This window comes from Rutilus rutilus (assembly GCF_951802725.1).
Source record: "Rutilus rutilus genome assembly, chromosome: 19".
Taxonomy (NCBI): Eukaryota; Metazoa; Chordata; class Actinopteri; order Cypriniformes; family Leuciscidae; genus Rutilus; species Rutilus rutilus.
This window is the reverse complement of record NC_140232.1, coordinates 33,730,252-33,751,517: the sequence shown is the minus strand read 5'-3', so window position 1 is coordinate 33,751,517 and position 21,266 is coordinate 33,730,252. Positions and strand designations below refer to the sequence as shown.

General features: G+C 36.8%; 3 protein-coding genes across 3 annotated transcripts in view; 2 read left to right on the top strand and 1 right to left on the bottom strand.

Annotated features, from left to right (window-relative positions):
- Positions 1-5,249, bottom strand: part of vdac3 (voltage-dependent anion channel 3) — a 14,462-nt gene extending 9,213 nt beyond the window's left edge. The window contains exons 1-2 of the mRNA XM_084388643.1: positions 5,160-5,249; positions 2,740-2,827 (exon numbers count right to left, since the gene is read on the bottom strand). Of these exons, the coding sequence (XP_084244769.1) occupies positions 2,740-2,824 (85 nt within the window). The 5' untranslated portion in view covers positions 2,825-2,827; positions 5,160-5,249. The remainder of the gene's footprint in view (positions 1-2,739; positions 2,828-5,159) is intronic.
- Positions 5,250-7,290: 2,041 nt separating this feature from the next.
- On the top strand, positions 7,291-12,168 carry enkd1 (enkurin domain containing 1). The gene is made up of 7 exons (XM_084389963.1): positions 7,291-7,434; positions 8,002-8,229; positions 8,820-8,992; positions 9,910-10,056; positions 10,614-10,756; positions 11,505-11,641; positions 11,749-12,168. Exons 1-7 carry the CDS (start codon positions 7,350-7,352, stop codon positions 11,907-11,909), a joined length of 1,074 nt encoding a protein of 357 aa, XP_084246089.1. The 5' UTR covers positions 7,291-7,349; the 3' UTR covers positions 11,910-12,168.
- A 1,246-nt stretch (positions 12,169-13,414) lies between these two features.
- On the top strand, positions 13,415-18,850 carry polb (polymerase (DNA directed), beta). Its single transcript, XM_084388790.1, has 14 exons — positions 13,415-13,630; positions 14,064-14,121; positions 14,230-14,296; positions 14,387-14,461; positions 14,605-14,663; positions 14,753-14,802; positions 14,879-14,930; positions 15,661-15,715; positions 15,797-15,869; positions 15,947-16,017; positions 16,369-16,455; positions 16,533-16,600; positions 17,379-17,518; positions 18,272-18,850. Exons 1-14 carry the CDS (start codon positions 13,468-13,470, stop codon positions 18,364-18,366), a joined length of 1,113 nt encoding a protein of 370 aa, XP_084244916.1. The 5' UTR covers positions 13,415-13,467; the 3' UTR covers positions 18,367-18,850.
- The last annotated feature ends 2,416 nt before the right edge of the window (positions 18,851-21,266 follow it).

Here is a 21,266-nt window from a genome sequence, read left to right as displayed (position 1 = left end):
CACACGGTTCAGTCTCACACACATGGTTCAGTCTCACACACACACACACACACACACGGTTCAGCCTCACACACACGGTTCAGCCTCACACACACGGTTCAGTCTCTCACACACACACACACGGTTCAGTCTCACACACACACACACACACACACACACACACACACGGTTCAGTCTCTCACACACACGGTTCAGTCTCTCACACACACGGTTCAGTCTCTCACACACACGGTTCAGTCTCTCACACACACGGTTCAGTCTCTCACACACACGGTTCAGTCTCACACACACACACACGGCTAGGACAGGCACGGCGCTGGAAGCTGCATGCTAGCACAGGTGTTGTGCAACGTTTGCTCTTACCGTTTTAGCATCAGCGGCTGATGTCACATGCTAACGCTCATCATTACACACACTTAAGGTCCTTGCACACCGAGTCCGAAATTTTCGTATTCGTCATTTGGTTGCTCTGAATTTTCAAAACACCTCTCAAAATGCTTGTGCTACGGATGCGAAAAACGCAGAAAATCAGTGTGTGTGTGTGTGTAAACGTGATTTACACAACATGAGGTCGTATTTATGTTACGAAAATTTCGGACGAGAATAATGCAAGGAGCTTTACACTGAAGGACATGAGCGGCGTCAGACTAGCATCAACTACAGCAAAGTGTGTTTCTATGCTCACACACACACACACACACACACAACAAAAGCTCTGGGTTCACTACAGGTTCGTTCCACAGTATATTGTCTATTACCACAGGAAAAAGAAAAACAACATGTTTACAGTGATGCAAGTACAACTGAAGTGTATGGTGTGTGTGTGTACCAGAGGGCTTTAAGCAAACCTGCACTGCTCGTATTTTTAAAAAAGCACTAATTATTTTGTTTTATTTGAGCTCCAAAGTGTCTAAGTCAGAATTTCAGCAGACTGGGTGAAATGAAAGATGCATTGCAGGTGTAATTCCTGTGAGCGTGGAGCTCTCCGTAGCACAATTACCATAAACACCAGCTTTTCCAGGTCATGAGAGACGTTGGAAAGAAATATCTGACATAGACAAGGTTAGTAAAGTGATTTCTATCACACTAGCATCATGTTAAGTCTTTCTAAGACTTTAAAGGGATACTTCACCTCTGGAAAGATGAATGTGTATTTAAATTGGGTCATTTATGTAGTAGAAAAGTGAAATTATTTTAGAAGTTGGAGCCTTCTAGACTGAGACAAGCCTGAGAATGTATTTTTGGCTCATGTGGATGAAAGACAACAACTCCCAGAATGCACTTGCTTCGCTGCCCTAGGAGGCCACTCCCAAGCCACGCCTACCGGTAAGAGAGTGCGCAGTTAAACAACTAGGCTAGGCTACTAGTAGGGCTGCAACGACGCATCGACATCATCGATTACGTCGACTATGAAAATACTTCGACACGCATGAAATGCGTCGACGCGTCACATTATTTACGTTTAAATATCTGGCGGCTTCTGCTCCCGCTCATGGTGAAAATGACAGACCACGATCAAGCTTTCAGTGCATTTGCCAGTTTTTAAAAGTTGTGTATGCACATGTGGACTGGAGACCTGCACTCCCGCGGGACCCAACGCAGCCGAGTGCGGCGCGGGAACATAGATCTGATGGCCGAGTGCAGGCGCGGGCGGTAATGCACTCGTGTGTGTGCTGGTTGCGGGAGAATAAAACGATTCGCGGGACTCCTGCAAAATAGAATTATCTATAAATTGAACATCTAAAAACGAATAAATTGTCATTCATCTGTTGCACAAAAGCAACAAGAACAACTAAAACAAAATAGAAACGATTTACAGGCCAGAGTCTCTATCTATTTATAACATGTTTGCAGCGTTGAACAATGTAGCCAATCACAGACATGTGTGTTGATTTCTTGAACGCCAATCACATGCATTTAAGATAGAATCCCCTCCTCACCGCTCAAACTGGACTTTTTGTTCAGTGCTGAATTCTGCATACTGGCAAATCATCTGATTATAGCAAACAAATTGTAGATATTATGAAAGATTCATTGTGCAGCCAGTTTCATTTTTAATAACAGAGATTTGTGAGATCGCGATGAGCTGAGATGTCAACTTTTTAAGAATTATTAAGGGAGAAATCCGTTCCCGCGCAGGTCTCTAATGTAAGACTTTAAAAACAAACAACTAACCTTTTACATTAACAGTAGCCGAGGCTCTAATCTAGTGTATGTTAACCTTTTTGCAGATAAACACAAGGTTGAGAACATGCGGGACAGCTCCTACTACTGGCTGTAGTCTCTCGCCTCTGGCCAAAAAATCCTCAGATGATCCTCTTTTTGCGTCATCGGAGGATTTTTTCCAGACAAAAAATACATAAATCTCTGGTCTCAGGGGGACATGAGGGAGGGAAGCACGGTAATTTGAAAATACTACAGGTTTTCTACTGGTACAAAGCTTAATGCTAAATCCTGAAGTATCCCTTTAAGTCTTGTGGCGATACAGTATTTTGCCCCATAGACTTCTTCCATTATAAGTGCAGGACTGTAAACAAGATTTTTTTTTTTTTTTTACATCATGATTGATCAGTCATCTATCTATCTATCTATCTATCTATCTATCTAGCCATTCATCCATCCATCCATATATCTATCCATCTATCTATCTAGCCATTCATCCATCCATCCATATATCTATCCATCTATCTATCTATCTATCCATCTATCTATCTATCCATCTGTCTATCCGTAACTCACCGCATGTGTTCGGCTTGCAGTGATGGCAGGTCTCGCTGCCTCCTTTCACTTGTGTCTGTTTCTCCTTCTGTCCTTTCTCAGACATGATCTGGGGTCAGAGATCACAATCAAACACACACCGTAAACCACCGCGCGCCGACTCCCTACACGACAGATCGAGGGTCAGTGAGGTCAAGCCGAGGGCGTCGCCATGGCAACCTCTGCAGTGACAGAGGGGGTCGCCATGGCAACCTCTGCCCTTGGGAAAGGGGGCGGGATCGCAGGTGACGGGATCCTGAGACGAAACCTCTACAGAGCGTGTCCCACTCCTTCCCCCAGATCCCGAGACACACACTCCAAAAATAGACTCATCTGACACCGCTGCTGCATGTGACGCGAGGCGTTACGAAATGGGGAATGTTCTCCTCAACACCGAACACTTTGACACCAGGATGCATCATCGGTTCTTTCTTAAGCAACAACAAATTGCACTTTTATCAGATTTGTTTAAAATAATGCATGCATTGCATGAACGACTTATATCAGTGTTTTAAAAAAAGATCTATTCTAGACCTAATGGCGGTCGCCATGTTGAGATCACATGACCAGCCGATCTCTGTAACTGCTGCATGCTGATTGGACCACTGCTGTCTCGGCTATAGTGAACAATAAACACTGAATCAGAGCAGCTTTAAAAGCTATTTAAAATCCACCTGCTGAACCTGCTATTCGTCATTCACTACAAAACATCTCGCATGGTCTCAGCTGGAGCCAGACAGTCATCAATCAAGAACAAATCCACTGAACATCCCCAGTCAGAGGCTCATGGGAAAAACACACAATCTCAATGACAATCCAGAGCAAAAGCTGTACGTGTGCCGTATAGAGCACTAAACATGATTAATCATGCACAACATCTGCGTTAAGAGCTTACTGTCTTTATTATGCAATCATATTCTGGCTGTTACGTGTCTTTAAGTTGGTAATACTGGTTTATTGTGACTGATTCACATACAGAGGATTTGTATTGATTATTATATAAGTTAACCAATGTGCAGAATTTATTATTTTTTAATATTGTTTTATATCTGCTTTATATAATGACTAACCCTTGCAATGCATAATTTAATAAAAATGACTCCAATTTCATGCACTGCTCAGATGAGAATGAATAGCTGTTTAAAAAGGTATTCATGCCAGCAATACGTTAAAAAAGTAACTTTATCGGTGAACAAAGTTACTTTTTAAATGCATGTAATAGAGTTGATGTGTGCTGTGCTCTAGAGACAAACCAGATGGTGACATTTATTAGCAGAATCAATAATCGATGAAGCAGAAAAGTGCAAATGTCTGTAAAAATATCATCAGTACATTAGACACCTTCCCTATAATTCTGGAACAAACCACTCAAACACACATGCATGCATACTATACTATTAAATACTATTTATATAAAACTCTTTAATGCATAAACAACATTTTGTACTATTTACATTGAGTTCTGCTTGACTATCAGTTTTGGTTTTTACTCACACCAAATTAATTAATTAACGCTTCAGTGAGCTTTTTACATTGTCATAATGTTTTTATTATAAGTTATTAGCCCAAAAAAAAAAAAAAAATTGTACATTTGCATATTATTAAATTATAATCGTTAAGACGTTTACAACTCCTAACTAACAAAATAACGTGTTTATAATGTAGAGGAAAACAATGACAGAGCAGAGAACAATAGCAGACGTCACAATGAGTTCAGTGCGTGCAAAACACGATACACACATGGACGATATGAGGCTGTTTTAGTGGATTTTATCATGTTTTTGGATCATTAAGATTCCCAGCAGCGTCCCAACACACAAAGAAAGAAAGAAAGTCGCTCAAGGCTGCATAACCATCGCGCATTATAGACGCGACGCACGCACGCACAACGCCCAGATAACAGATAACGAATAACGGGAGCAGCTTGATATCTTAAAGACCGATGATCAGTATCAATGAGAGCGTTTGCTGCTTTAATGAGCGGGTTTATTGGTTTATCCTGACCGTTATCTCAGAGGCAGCGCGCGGAACACAATCCGTTATTTTATAACGTTAACCGTCAAAATCAGAAAGTTACACGAGCAGTGTCCTTGATCAAACACTGACATACTGTATGTCAAACCACTTAGATTAGACGCGTAATAGTCCAGTATGATCATTAAAATGCGTGTTTTAGGAATAAAACGTAGATGTGCGTAACAGTGATTTTTTTATTATCATCAGTATTATAGTGTCATGACGTCTCTGCGGCCCTGAACCCGAACTGTCTCAATAACTACAGCTCCGGTGCACAAAATAACAACAGCGATCATTATTTCTCGGCAGAATTAAAAAGAGTCTTTGAACACATGTGTTTTTCTGGAGCATCGAGCAATGTTTCAGTGTAAATCAGTAAACCCTACCGTGTTTCGCCGTGTCGGTTTGCCTGACGGTGTTTCTGCACTACAGCGCGAGACTGAGGACACACTGAAGGAGAACGCGACGGAGGCGCGTGAACCGCGCATGCGCAGGCCGCAGCGTTTTCATCTTTCTGCTAGATTATGTAAACGTAAATTATTTTTTTACTTTATTTCGCAGCTCTTATTTCTCTATGAAAAACATATTATTGTTTTTCCCAGATCTTTCTCTCTAAATGAATTAATGCACTTTAGACGGACGAATAGACAGACTGTAATATTCTTTAGAATCGGGTTCATGTTGAAAATATGAAGATAGGGACGATAAGGGTAAATCTGAAACGCATACATAATTATCTTGTTAGCGTATTTATCGATATTTTGCACAATGTCTTGCAGTGAAGGCTCGTCTTACAAAACCGCTACTGTCTCTTTAAGACGTTACCATGGTGAAGCTTTGCGCTTGTTGGTAATGCGTCATCAGTCTGCGTTTAACCGAAAAATAGAGCTGATATCGCGCTTTATTTGTACAATTATTAAACTGAGGGTTTCATTAAAGGTAAGTTTCTTCAGGAGCTCGTTTTCATTATATTTATCACCGTTTATGTTCACACGCAGATTAATATGGCGCTTGATCATTCTGAATCGAGCATGATGTGAATCAGCAGGTGTTTACTAACGGCAAGAGTGATCAAATAATAAGTGAAAATATGCACATTATATAAATGAATCCTGCTTGCTAGAAGCTGATATAAATAAATACATGCTTATTTTGTGGTTGTTACTGACCTGCTGATCATTAGATAAGAGCATTATTAGATTATTAGGATATTAAGAGTTCAGGTCTGAATATAAAATAACTAATATATATTAAATATAACTTAATCTAAATAATAAGATAGAAATTAATATATTTTATTTTAAACAAAAGATATTAATTATAAACTCTTTACTTATACAAACTGCATTATGACCCTTCCAAAAAATAAGTTTAATTCAATGTCATTTTATGAAGTAGGCTATATGAAGTAAAGTTCAAGTATTTAAGTATACTTTATTTAGTATACTTACTACATAAAGTATACTTAAATACTTGAACTTTACTTCATACTTGTAAGTATACTATTTCAATACTAACTTTAGTGTACTTGTAAGTATACTGAACTTTAGTGTACTTGTAAGTATACTATTTCAATACTACTTAGGACTAAACTGGCCCACTTCCAGTATATTTTAATTGTAACATTAGTAAACTGAGTACACAACTAGTTTACAACTACGTTTTTCATTTGAACTGCAACTATACAACAAGTGAACTTAGGTATACTGATTGTTTACTAGTCAATATTAATACTTGTAGCACATTTTTTAGTTTATGAAAGAACACTTTGAAGTATACTCTCAGTAAACTACCAGTTTAGTAGTTTTATACTGCAAGTATACTTGTACGTTTTCTTTAAGTGAACTTAACATCATACTTATAGTTTACTATTTATATATACACACTTGTTTTTAGTTGAAAAGAAGTAGCCTATACTAATAGCACACTTGAATAAATGTTTACGCTTTATATTAAGGTGACATAGTTACATTGTACTTACTCAAATAATTACTGAATAATATTAATTAACTACATCATGCACTTACTATATAATTACATTAGGGTTACTTGCAATTATGCATAAATTACTGTTATTATTGTAGTAAGTATGTAGGAACGTGTAGCTACGTCACGGTCACCTTAAAATAAAGGATAACACTTTAAAATGAGGTTCATTAGTTAACATGAACTAAGAATGAACAATACTTCCACAGCATTTATTAATCTTAGTTAATATAAACTTCAATGTTTACTAATACATTATTAAAATCAAAGGTTGTTTTTGTTAACATTAGTTAATGCACTGTGAACCAACATGAACAAACAATGAACAGCTGGATTTTTTATTAACTAACATTAACAAAGATTAATAAATACTGTAACTAGGATTGTTGGTTGGTTGGCTCATTGTTAGTTCATGTTAGTTAATACATTTACTAATGTTAACTAATGAACCTTATTGTAAAGTGTTACCAAAATGAAGTGTTACCGAATAAACTTCTTAATTGTAAGGGGAAACAAGTTTGTTGTTAAGTTTGATTTGTTGGCATATACTAGATGAATAAGTGTTGTCATGAATCCCCTGTAGCGGCAGTATGTGTGAAGGACCGTCTGCGATCTCTGGTCCCATTCCTCCAGACCCCACACTGTTTCCTGATTATTACAAGCGCCCGTCCTCTGGTAAGCCTGAACCCTTGATGTTCACTCATAGACTGTAAAGAAATATGGACGTAGTGTCCGTGACGTCACCCGTATGATGGCCATCGCCATCTGGCATCGAGTCACTCCCGGATAACCAAAAATGGGCAAAGAGGCGGATTAGCTGAGGTGACGTGACGCTAACAGACAGCAGACAAACGGCTAGTAGTGACAGCATCGGCAATCCACCTGTCAATCAAGTGGCCACACCCTTAATTATGCAGAAGTTTAAGGCTTAATATAATTTAAACTGATGAGTTGTAAAAAAAAATCACCCCCCTCACAGTTTTCATGAAGGGCAAAATTAGCTATACAGACCAAACCACTTTTCGCACCAGGCTGTAAACGTGTTTTTCTCTGCTGTAAAGTTGGCCATTTTAACATGGGATTGACTCTCTTTTGCAGCCGGTCTCTAGTGGCCAGTCGATGAACTGCAGTTTAAGTCACTTCAGTGTTGGATTCAGGAGAGAGACAGGAATGTTGCCGCTTGTGTTCACTCTGTTCCTCATGTGTGATGCTTCATCTGATCTCTCTGTTGTGTTGGTGAAGCTCGTGGTCGGCTGGAGGGCAACGATCGGAGCGGCTCGTCTCCTCTTCTGAAGGGCCCGTTGGCCCCGGACCCCACGCTCCACCCCGGCTGCTACAGCGCCCGCTCCAGCCCTCGACCCCGCATCGGTGCCAGCGCTGCTCACATCCTAGAGAGAGGGCAGAGGGGGGTTGTGGGAAACCTACTGAGACTGGAGGGAGTGGCGCTGAACCCCAGTCCAGCCAAACCTAGTGAGATCAGAACACAGTTACTGACATCGGGAAAGTTCATGAGTTTTTGCTGCCTCCATGCGGGCAGAACCCTGGAAACTGAGTTAATGTTGAATTTCTAGACAGCTAATGATTTATTATACACTTCAATTAAAAAGTTTGGCTTCAGTAAGAGTCTCTTTTGCTCACCAAGGCTAAAAAACACAGTAAAAAAAAGTGAACAACTATTGCAGTTTAAAAGCACTGTTCAAATGTAATTTATTCATGTGATCACATCATTACTCCAGTCTTCAGTGTCACATGATCATTCAGAAATCATTCTAATATGATGATTTGATGCTCAAGAAACATTTATGATTATTATCAATGTTACTTCATATTTAGTTTTTCAGGGTTCAAAATAACAGTATTTATTTGAAATAGAAAAGTTTGTAACATTATAAATGTTTTACTGTCAATTTTGATCAATTTAACGCATCCTTGCTGAATAAAAGTATTAATTTCTTTCTTTTTTTAAATGCCCAAACTTTTGTAGACTGGTGTATGTTGCTCATTCTTTTAGTCTGCCTCCTCCTCTTCTTAGTTATCTCCATCTCGTTCTTCTCTGACAGAGCCCGTCATACGGGACTTCGGGAAAGAAAATGTGCGCAAGCTGCGTGAAGTCCAGAAGCGGTTTCGAGAGCTGGAGGCGCAGAGGGAACATGCCAAACCGATGCCGGTTAAAGCTCTCTGGATCTCTCCGAAATACCAGGACGTCCCGTCCAGGGTAATGGCCCAGTTACAGGTGAGCCAGTTCGTTTCCACTTTCTTCCTCTGGTAATGTCAAAGTGCAATAGAAGTGAGTTACTTTCCACTGAGTTTCATTAGTAGTTTGATATTAGACAGTTAATGCAGAGAAACAAAACATCTAAACATGCAATACCTCATTTATTGTTTGCATATATGTATAGATATATACTGTACAGTATTATTATTATCGTTAACTAAAACTATTACAAATCGTTTTTGTTAATTGAAATAAAGCTGAAATAAAATAAAACTTGTTTGATGAAAAACTTACACTTAAAAAACATAAGAAATTAGAAATGGTGCCTTGACGACTAACTGAAATAAAATAAGTTTAAGCGAAAGTACTAAAATTACTAAAACAAAAACTGAAATAAAAATTAATTAAACTTAAATAGAAAATTACTTAAAGCACATAAAATTACTTAAAAACTAAAATTAAAATGAAAGCTGAAAACATAATAATAAAAGCTAATTCCGAATATTAATAAGATAGTATAATAGTATATGAATAATATTAAAAACACTGCTACTGTATATTTGCATTGAATGTCTTCACTATAATTTCATTAAAGAAACACATTTAGTACATAATTGCTAAAACTGTTGATAAACTGACTGTGATTGTGACAATTGTGCCACATTTCAACCTCATAAAGTGAAAATGCCTGACCTTAATCAGGCACATACCTGATGATAAATGCCATATATGCCTGATGAAGGTCATGAGACTGAAACATTGCTAATAAAATTTTTATACTCGTTTGCAAGTATTTATAGTGTGTGGGATTTCCTTGTTTTTTTTGATGAATTAAAATATACATTTCTTACTGACCCTGTCAGTCAGCAGGAGCACTAAAACCAGGGTTTTAAAGCTGCGTCTCTGTGTGTGTGTGTGTGTGTGTGTGTGTGTAGGAGACGAGCCCCTCGAAGAAAGCCGAGTTTCAGAAGTTCCTGAAGGCTCATTCTCAGTGTGGCGCTGGAGGTCGACCTTCACTTCGACGCTCAGAGAGCGGACCATCAGTGTCACACACCGATCCTGCAGGAGACGCCGACTCTGAAGTGTGTAATATAACACTATATATGTGACCCTGGATCACGACACCAGTCTCGAGTCGCACGGGGATATCTGTGGCAATAGCCAATAATACATTGTATGGGTCAAAATTATCCATTTTTCAAGTAAATATCATGTTCCATGAAGATATTTTGTAAATTTCCTATCGTAAATATATAAAACATGTATTTTTGTGAGTGGATGCAGCACAATCGTGAACATAAATGAACAACTTTAAAGGAGATTTTCTCAATGTTTCGATTTTTTTGCACCCTCAGATTCCAGATTTACAATAGTTGTATCTCGACCAAATATTGTCCTATCATAACAAACCACACATCAGTGAAAAGCTTATTTATGATGTATAAATCTCAATTTCATAAAATTGACCCATGTGACTGGTTTTATGGTCCAGGGTCACATATTATACACATATTATTCCAACACTGAAGTACTTACTCAGATCCTGATTCAACTCAGACATAGAACACATTATTCGTCCTCTACTGTATTACATGAGTAGCTTCTCTCTCATTGTGCGTGTTTATGTGTGTGTGTGTAGATGCATGTGAGAGGACACACGGTGGACTTTGTGAGTCATAACGCTCGTGCTGCGAGGAAGACGACCCTGAGGAGATCTCAGTCCGAACAGAACCTCAGAGACAGAACTCCACCCAGCGCCGTGAAGGGGAAAGTGCCAGAATAGTGAGTCTGATTTACACTACCATTCAAAACTTTGAGGTCAGTACGTTTGTTTTTCTTGCTCACCGAAGCTGCATTTATTTGATCAAAAATACTGTAAAAACAGTAATAATGTGAAATATTATTGCGCTATAAAATAAATGTTTTATGTGAATATGTGTTCAAATGTAATTTATTCCTGTGATAAAAGCTGAATGTTCAGCATCATTACTCCAGTCTTCAGTGTCACATGATCCTTCAGAAATCACTCTAATATAAGGATTTACTGCTTCAACAAACATTTATGATTATTATCAATGTTCAAAACAGTTCATATGTTTGTGGAAACCGTGATGCATTTTATTTTTCATGATTCTTTGATGAATAGAAAGTTTAAAAGAACAGCATTTATTTGAAATATAATCTTTTGTAACATTATAAATGTCTTTACTGTCACTTTCTGATCAATTTAATGTGTCGTTGCAGAATAAAATATAAATTCCTAAACTCTTATATTAGTATATAATCTTGGAGTTTGATCGTGATTTCTCATTATTCTCAGAGGACGCTCTCATTACTGTAATAAAGTATTGAGAATATTGTTTGTTTGTTTATTAAAATCAGGATAAATGAACGGCTGTACATTTTCTCAATGCAAAGTAGAATTTGTACCGTTTTACACACATTTTCACGGCTTTATGTGCACTGTACGTACTGGACTTAATGTTTAGTTTTGAGTTAAACTTTGACCTTCTCTCATTTTGTCTGTTAGTCTGGAGCAGAGGAAGATGCAGTGGAAAAAAGAGGAGGAGGAGAAGAGGAGAAACACTCCTGATCCCTCCATTCCTGCCGGACACACACAGATGTGTGAGAGAGAGAGACAGGAGACGCTGCAGTCGCTCAAAGAAAGTACGTCTTCATCAACACTGTCCCTTTACATCTAATAAATACATACAACTAATACATACTTTCTAATTATTAATGATTTATGTGTGTGTGCATGTGTGTGTGTGTAGCTCACAGGTCTCTGGTCAGTGATCTGCAGTCTCTCTCGATGAAAGCCGACACTCTGGGTCTTCGCTCTCGGCGCGCTGGACTCGATCAGCGACTCTCAGAAGTCGAGGAGGCCATTAAAATCTTCTCACGCGACAAAGTCTACGTGAAAGTGGACTCTTAAACACAACACTCGTGTCAGGCTGTTAAACACAACACTCGTGTCAGGCTGTTAAACACAACACTCGTGTCAGGCTGTTTCTTCTATATTTATGTATTTATTAGTTTGCAGTAGTTCTTCAGTGTCCTGAGTTTTAATGCATGACGTTCATTTGTGACTAAATATTACGCATATTAGTGGTAGAAATCATTGTTTGTTTGTTTTCTTTGCTATCATATTATTCTGCATTCATGTGTTGATGAATAATATTTATGAGATTAAAAAGTCATAGTTATTAAATAAAAGGTTGAAATTATGGTATAAAAAGTTAAAATCATGAGAATACAGTCGAAATTATGAGATAAAAAAAAATCTAAATTATTACATACAAATTATCTCATAATTTTTACTTTAATGCATTATTATGAATCAGTATATCATAATTTTGACTTTTTATATCATAATTATGACTAATAATTATGATTTTTAATCTCATAATTTAGAATAATTTTTCATAATTATGAGCTAATTTATCAAATTTTGGACTTTATAATCTAATAATTTTTACTTTTTATTTAATAATTATGAGTCAATATATCATCATTTTTACTTTGTATCTCATAATTATGGCTCATTTAGATTTTTTAATCTCATAATTTTTATTGTATCTCATAATTATGAACTATTATATCATAATTTTGACTTTTTAATCTCATCATTTTGACTGTATCTCATAATTACAATTTAGTATGCCATAATTTTGACCTTTTATGTAATAATTGACATTTAATGTCATAATTTTCATTTACCAAAGCATGATTCATTGATAGTATTCTGTGGATTTGTTTGACAGTTCAGAATTGTTTGTAAATGAGGGAATTATACTTTTAGACTGTAATTAAAGTGTTTCCGCTGCCATGTACAGTAACAGTTGTTGAATGTCTACTATGGCAAGGTGCTGACCTTTAAATGAATGCTGTATTAGCAAATGTTTATGTTCAATAGTTTTTATGTTTCAATGAAATTAATTTAAGTATTGCATTATGACAGTGGTGCTTGCTTTGACTGTAATATCACATCACACATGCTGTTCAGTAATATCACCAACCACAAAAACTCAGTTCATAGACTATCTTTGTAGATCAGATTAATAAATACACCGTGTTTGATTTATAATGCACATGTTTTATAAAGTGGCCCAAAATATGTTTGCATCAAACTTCTGAATGTCATTGCATTATTACACTACATAAAAGTAAAAACAATGAATGCTTATTGTCATTTAATAAACTGGTGTTGCAGTTATTTATTTATTTATTTGTGGGTGTATGAAATCAATTCACAGATATATTTTTGATCATTAAGAACCTTATTTTGGTAATATATTTTGCTTGAAACGTGTTCTTATGCTATCTTTCTTAATGATAAATTTAGATGGGGGAAAAAAAAGTCCATTTTGAGGCTAGTGTGTGCGTGCCAGTTTTATAAATATTAAAAAAGGCCTCTAATTGGGCGAAGAATGTATAACAGGAGGGGCGTCTTTAAGCCACGCCCCCCAGCTTGCGTGGCTAGCACAGTGCTAATGCTAAGGCTTTGTCCTGTAGTGTTGAACACTTGCTCGGCTGTCGTCTTGAAAGTGAAAACAAACACATATATTCATACATATTATAAATCACTCTCAGCTATGAGCAAACGAAAAGCGCCACAAGAATCTCTGAACGAAGGGATCACAGATTTCCTCACAGGTGAGTTTTGTTGTGACAGCTCAGGTTAGCATGTGGCTAAGCTAACTGGACCTTTAAACGCTGAATGAATGGAAATAGATCGGTTTTGTTGACATAAAGTCCGTTTAAAACAATAAATTTCATTTTAGTGGGGTTTTAGACCTGGATTTACACCTGAGTGGAGATTAAAACATCAATGATTTAATACATGCTATCAAAGGTAAAGTTTCAAGAATAATGCTCCACTAAAAAGAACAGTGTTTATATTTACTTTTTTAAAATCATTATTTTATTATGTACAAATCTCGTTTTCTCGCCAGCCATCATCTGATTCTCCTGATTGTTTTGTTTGTTTATTAGATACCTAATGTCTTATGTGAAATATCGTATTATAGTAAGATTTTGCAGCTAATACACAGATTTATGTAAACTCTTAATGGTCTTTCTCTTTCAGAGTTAGCCAATTATGAGAGAAATGTCAACAGAGCCATCCATAAATACAATGCTTACAGGTAAGATAGTTTTATCTAATGTGTCTAGCAATGTAAGATATAATATCATAACTAGACATATGACACATGTAACCTATATTTATCCCCCGTCTGGTGTTTTGTGTTCAGAAAAGCAGCGTCTGTGATCTCCAAATATCCACAGAAGATCAAAAATGGAACAGAAGCAAAGAAACTGGTACAGACTCTGTTCTTGCTAGCATTAGTGTCTTGAAAAGTGAGTAACACATATTTGATTTGATGAAAAATTGCTTTTTTTTCCTCTCAGGATGGAGTTGGTGCAAAGATAGCAGAGAAAATTGATGAGTTTTTAACAACAGGAAAACTGCGTAAGCTGGAAAAGGTATTGGAGAAGTGCATGTTTTTATAGATGATTTAATCTTTGGGCCTGTTTAAGAAACAAATCACTGTCACATAGAGAGTTTTGGTATCACTGAATATATGTATGTATGTCTGTATAGATTGTGACATGCTCTTGTTCTGTAGATTCGTAATGACGACACAAGCTCCTCCATCAACTTCTTAACCAGAGTGACTGGAATCGGGTACGAAGCTCTTGATCTGAAGTGTTCATCAGTAATAATGACATTAGTGTTGTGTAAAACTCAGTTCAGACTCATCCTCTCTGTTTTAGTCCCGCTGCGGCCAGGAAGTTTTTTGACGAGGGCGTCAGGAACTTGGAAGGTTTGTCTGTGGTCATTTGCAGAACGGTGTTCATTTAACGTCACATGCTTGTTTTAATTCTCATCTGATGTTTTAGATCTGAAGAAGATCGAACACAAACTCAACCACCATCAGCAGATCGGCTTAAAGTAAGTCTCGATTTTAATCTTATAGAAAATATGATCATAATATGTTAATTCATATATTATATTTTTGACTTTTTATCTACTAATTATGACTTCATGTAATAATTATGATTTTTAATCTCATAATTTTGACTGTTTATTTCATTATTATCAGTTGATATATCAAAATTTTGACTTTAATCTCAGTTTTGACTTTTTATTTCATGATCATGAGTTTATTTTTCTCTAATTTTGACCTTTTTATGTCGCAATTGACTTAAACTGATAATTATGATTTTTATATATCATAATTTTTAGTGTTTATTTCATAATTATGAGCTAATATATCATAATTTGACTTTTGAATCTCAGAATTTTGACTTCATAATTATGAGTTATCATAATTTTGACTTATCTCATACTTGACTATGTAATAATTATGATTTTTAATCTCATCATTTTGACTGTTTATTTTATAATTATGAGATAATATATCATAATTTGACTTTTTAATCTCATAATTTTGACTTTTTATCTCATAATTATGACTGAACGATGAATGTTATAAATGTGTACTATATTATTATTATGAAATTAATTTTTAATTTCAGTCAAATTATTTATTTTATTCCTTTATATTTTAATCAATTTTAAATGTAATCAATTTATTAAATGTTATATTCAATTTGTGAATTATATGTATTTCTCCTGAATGCATTCTGTTCTTTATTGATGGTATCTTCATCTCTTAAAGGTACTTTGATGAATTCGAGAAGAGAATCCCTCGTGCAGAAATGCAGCAAATGGAGGTTGGAGTTTCTTCTTGACGAGTATCACTGATGCACATGTGTAGAGTCTCACTGTATTGATGTTGTTACTGATGTTTGCAGACTCTGATACTGAAAGAACTGGATCTGGTGGACCCCGAGTACATCGGCACGATCTGCGGCAGCTACAGGAGAGGTGATCATCCTTCTCATCCAGATATTTCACATCAGTTATCATCTGAATGTGCCATAACTGCGTTTGTGAATGTTCAGGAGCCGAGTCGAGTGGTGATATTGATATTCTGCTGACCCATCCGGACTTCACCTCTCAGTCTGAGAAACAGGTACACGGACCGTTTTGAACACTTTAGGAACATTTAAAGGGGTGGTTGAATATGATTTCACTTTCGCATTTCACAAGCTCTTGAAGCTCCGCCCACTGTGCCGGGAGCAGCAGCTCATTTGCATTTAAAGGAACAGACACAAAAACTGTGTGTTTTTGCTCACCCTCAAAAAGTGACAACTTTAACATGCTATATAAAAATATCTGTGGGGTATTTTGAGCTAAAACTTCACACACACACTCTGGGGACATCAGAGACTTATTTTACATCTTGTGAAAATGGCATTATAGGACCACTTTAATGCATGAAGTGTTTTCCTCTCGTAACTCCTGCTGGGATTCTGTCTTTCAGCCGAAGCTTCTTCATGCTGTCGTGGATCATCTGGAGTCCATCGGCTTCATCACCGACACGCTGTCTAAAGGAGACACTAAGTTCATGGTGAGTCTCTGTCTGCCTCAGTGTGTGTGTCTCTGGAATAATAAATGAATGATAAATAATGTGTGTTATTTCCTCAGGGTGTGTGTCAGCTGCAGAGAGAAGACGAGGATGAGGAAGAAAGTTTTCACCGCCGTATTGACATCAGGTTCATACTGAGTATTTGCTGAAATCTGTATTGGTGTGATTGTTAGACCCAGTTTACTCTGCTTTCCAGTGTTTAGTATCATTGATATACTATTATACTAGGTTTTTATCAGTGTTTTTAATGACTTATTTTTATATTTTCCTTTTATTTATAGTTAATGTTTTAGCGGTTTTTTTTGTTTGTTTGTCGTTGTTTTTATAGAAAAAAAAAAGGTTTTATTAATTAGTTTTAGTTATTTCAATACTTCAAGTTTCAATACTTCAAGTTAAAACAAACAAAAATGAGAAATGTTGCTTTGCAACTATTAAGTGATTGTTTTCATTTTATTTCCGTTAACGTTTATTCTTATTTGTCTTGTCGTCTTTTTAACAGATGTTATATGGGACGTTGTGATTTTGCTAATTATTTTATTAACATTTTGCATGCAGTTTAATTAAAAATTGACATTATGTACAATTAAAAATTTTATTTTATTGTTTTTTTTGACGTTTCAGCATTATTACAGGTTCTTAAAAACAATTGATAGAAAAAAAGCTGAATTATTTTGAATGAAACATCATTACTAAATAGACCAACAATATAAAATAGACTGAATTTGGAACTAAATTTTAATTATACAAATGAATAATGTAATATCTCATATTACACAACTAAATTCTATAATGCTCAATCTTTCCTGGCATCTGTAGAGAAAAGCCGTCCAGTTTTATCATAGAATGTCACTGCTGTGGCAAATATGAGTTTTTCCTCATGTCTTTCTCTCTCTCTGGTTCTGCAGGCTCATTCCTAAAGATCAGTATTTCTGCGGAGTGCTGTACTTCACCGGCAGTGACATATTCAACAAGAACATGAGGACTCACGCGCTGGAGAAGGGCTTCACACTCAACGAGTACACCATCCGGCCACTGGGCGTCACTGGTGAGAGAAACACACACTCTCATTTTCATTCAGTTTAACTTGAAGTATTAAAATAACTCAAACTAATTAATATAACATATTAGACATATTTATTAAAAAAACACAACAGAATCACAGCATTTTTAACTATAAATAAAATAATACGCTTAGCCTTGAACACCACTCCGAAGCGGTATTGGAGGTAGTGTGGGTTTAGTGTGCATTAAAAGAGAAGTTCACTTTTAAAATGAAAATTCTGTCATCATATACTCACCCTCATGTTGTTTCAAAGCTGTATGAATTTCTTTCTTCTGCTGAACAGAAAGGAAGATATTTAGAAGAATATCAGTAACCAGACAGTTTTTGGGTCCCATTGACTTCCATAGTAGGAAAAAAATATACTATGGAAGTCAATGGGACCCAAAAACTGTCTGGTTACTGATATTCTTCTAAATATCTTCCTTTCTGTTCAGCAGAAGAAAGAAATTCATACAGCTTTGAAACAACATGTGGGTGAGTATATGATGACAGAATTTTCATTTTAAAAGTGAACTTCTCCTTTAAGGGACATTTTTTAGGACATGGGACAGTCTTGCGCACTTACTTCAAGTGGCCAAGAACACAAGTGCGGGTATTTGGACAAGGCATGTCTGTACATCCAAAAGTCTAGTTTACTTGCTGCTGATTTACTCTGTTCATCTGGTGACTCGTTCTATCCTGTGATGGAGATTATATCTATAGTACCTGGTGTCACATGACCTCTGTTTCACACAGGTGTGGCTGGAGAGCCTCTGCTGGTGGACAGTGAGAAGGACATCTTTGACTACATCCAGTGGAAATACAAGGAACCAAAGGAACGCAGCGAGTGAAACCATGAGAGACAAAACTGCAAAGTGTGTGTGTGTGATGTTCAACTATTCTACTAGTGTATTTTAATAGTAGAAGAGACATTTAGGGAAAGGTGTGTGTGTGTGTGTGTGTTTGTTTGAAGGTCAGAAATCCACTACTTCATAGTAGTCAATGGTGCTTTTTTTTAATGTATATTGTTTTAAATCCAGGTCAGAAATGAGTTTGAGTGAACTGAGAAATGACATTAATGCTGTGACAATAGCTATTAGATTGTCATCCTCTCAAAAACATGTCTTTATTTCAAAATACTTGACACTGGTATGAAAGAAAGAAAGCGAACTGAAAATATATGAATGATGATTGTCTGCGGTTGTGTTATTTAAAGTCGGAAAACGATCCATTGTGATGTTATTGGGTTATTTTTATCAGGATAATAGTCTGCCATATCATGACACGAAAGATTGTGAGGAAATTTGGGTTTTGCATTAAAATTCCCACACATCAGTTCAGGTCTGTTTTCTGATTTCTTTCCAAAATGAATACATCTGAACAATCAAGTGTTCTTGTATGATGATATACAGACGTTTTGCTGAGAATTGTCCCAAAGTTTTTATCGCAGACACTGATCGGGCTCACACCTGACGTGTTTGTGGTCCTGTCATTCAAGCTTTTGTGACGCAGTAACAATAACCAGTCTGTATCTCTACCTCTTCTAGTACAATGAGTTGCAGTTCATGAATAGTCATGAATAGCTCGTCAGTGAGCAGGTTTGAAAAATGTCATGTTACTGGTAATTTGGCTGTTTATAATAAACCCACATAAGCGAGCAGAGACATCTAGGCAAGTATCTTACTCTTACCTGACACTGCTATTAAAATGGGCAGTTTCTGCAATTTGGTCTATTTATTAATTTTATAATTAAAATTTTACCATGAAATGAAAGCAAACGGTAGCTTAGGTAGGTCAAAAAACACACGAGGCAAAGTGTCAGTACGCATACTTAGAACCAAATATTTAAAATTCCCTTTACCTCCTAAAGTTAAAGAAGTTCATTTTAAAATTGTAAATGGGATATATCCATTGAGTGAATATTTACGACTGTAAAGACCACCCATTGGCCCAACGACGGAGTCCAACGGCCTGGGTGAAGGGATAATGCGTGTGTGTCTTTTCAGCGCTCCAGTGAAGTTCACTTAATTTATTGGAATTTAGTTTCAATATTACTTTATCTGACTCCAATTTCAAATGATAATCAAATTTAGATCGTGTTTCTGATTAGAAAACGTCAATAGTCATAAATATTGATCATGAATTCATTTAGATCTTTGATTATTCTGAGTATCTCTGTCACGATCCACACTCAAGGAAACAAGGGAAGATCCAATAATGCAGTATGAATTTATTAAAGGGTAATCCAAATCATAACCAGTCCAGGCAGGGGTTAAAACCAAAGAAGCAATCCAAAATAAACAAGAACAATACAAACGGGCAAGAAGGCAGTACTCAGAAGTGGGGTGATGAAAAACAAGGACTCTGTAACAAACACTAAACAGGCAGGGTATTTATACACACAGAACTAACAATCATGATGGGGAACAGCTGGGTGCAATGAACAGTGATGAGTGCAGACAAGGATTGTGGGGAATGCAGTTCCTAATGTGAATGACACCGTGGGGAACAGGACCTCTAGTGGACACCCGGGGAAACACAAACCAGACACAGTGACAATCCCATACTTTCATTAAGGGACCCGAATCCCGATGCCGCACAGTCACACGCCCCGGGTTTACGTGGATCTCACGGACACAGCCTTGCCAGTCTGATCTTGGTCAGAGGGTGCAGGGTTTGCTAATACCTCTTAAGTCGGTTGCAGATTGCTCACGCATACAAAAAAAAGTGTAGTTTGTTTAGCCACTTCCGTACAACTTGCCAAGTCAGTGATAGACGGAAATCAAAAGGTCTTCAGATGACGTGCTACTGCTACGTTCATATGCGCCTTTAGTTTGACCTATCCTGGACACAGAGCTGTGGTAACACCAGCCTCCTCATAGTCTACTAAAATAATGATTTCAGAAAACTTCAGAATAAATCAAGATGTTACATTTATTTGTCAGGTAAAAATGTATCATGCCAATTACACAAGTAAATGATTAAAAGCCAATTCAGAAATAATAAATACGTGACATAATTTACTCAAAGATGACCCTAAAAGCAAGAAATGCATTCCTGACAGAGACAAACAGTGGTGTGTGAGTGTGTTCCAACAAGAAAACACTGAAACAGCACTGTATGGGGGATGATCCTGGTTACAGGCTTCCCAAAGACTGCTCTGTCACCTCGCCTTAAATACCCAGACCAGAACAAAAGGGGTTATACAAATATTGTTTAGAGTTGTTTTGGGTCAATTCATGTTCCCCAGGGGGGAGCACCTGGTTTCGGGAGATATCTTGAAGAGACATCACCCATAGAGGAGAACAGGATTCTCCTAAGTTCTCAATCTTTCTCATTAAACCAATGACTGTAATGAAATTAAGACCATTTTACCAATCGCACTGAGACACTTAAAATGATACCAAACATGAAAAGGAAAAACAAGATACATCATATGTGATATTCTTAGTGAACTTTTGGTGACTTGACTCGCGAAAAGAGGGAGAGGGGGATGCAGAGATAAGGATGAAGAAAAGTTTGGACAGGTCTGTCCTGTGCTCTGTCTTTGCGATCTTCTGTCCAGGGTGCGTTTTATGGCTTTATTGCAGGGTGAGTTTGGTCTTAGCAGGAAAATCAGTTCTTACACGACTTAGATTTGGATTTGACTCCAATAAATGTTTATTTTGTGATGATACTGAAACCATGGAGCATCTGTTTTTTCACTGTATGTGGAGGCCTTATGGTCTGATATTTATGACTGGCTTTACCC

Coding starts and splice junctions, on each gene's coding strand:
- enkd1 (XM_084389963.1), top strand. CDS start 7,350: ATGTGTGAAGGACCGTCTGCGATCTCTGGTCCCATTCCTCCAGACCCC. Junction 10,057..10,613: donor CAGGAGACGCCGACTCTGAA/GTGTGTAATATA, acceptor GTGTGTGTGTAG/ATGCATGTGAGAGGACACAC. Junction 10,757..11,504: donor AAGGGGAAAGTGCCAGAATA/GTGAGTCTGATT, acceptor TTTGTCTGTTAG/TCTGGAGCAGAGGAAGATGC.
- polb (XM_084388790.1), top strand. CDS start 13,468: ATGCTAAGGCTTTGTCCTGTAGTGTTGAACACTTGCTCGGCTGTCGTC. Junction 13,631..14,063: donor GATCACAGATTTCCTCACAG/GTGAGTTTTGTT, acceptor TTTCTCTTTCAG/AGTTAGCCAATTATGAGAGA. Junction 16,601..17,378: donor CACCGCCGTATTGACATCAG/GTTCATACTGAG, acceptor CTGGTTCTGCAG/GCTCATTCCTAAAGATCAGT.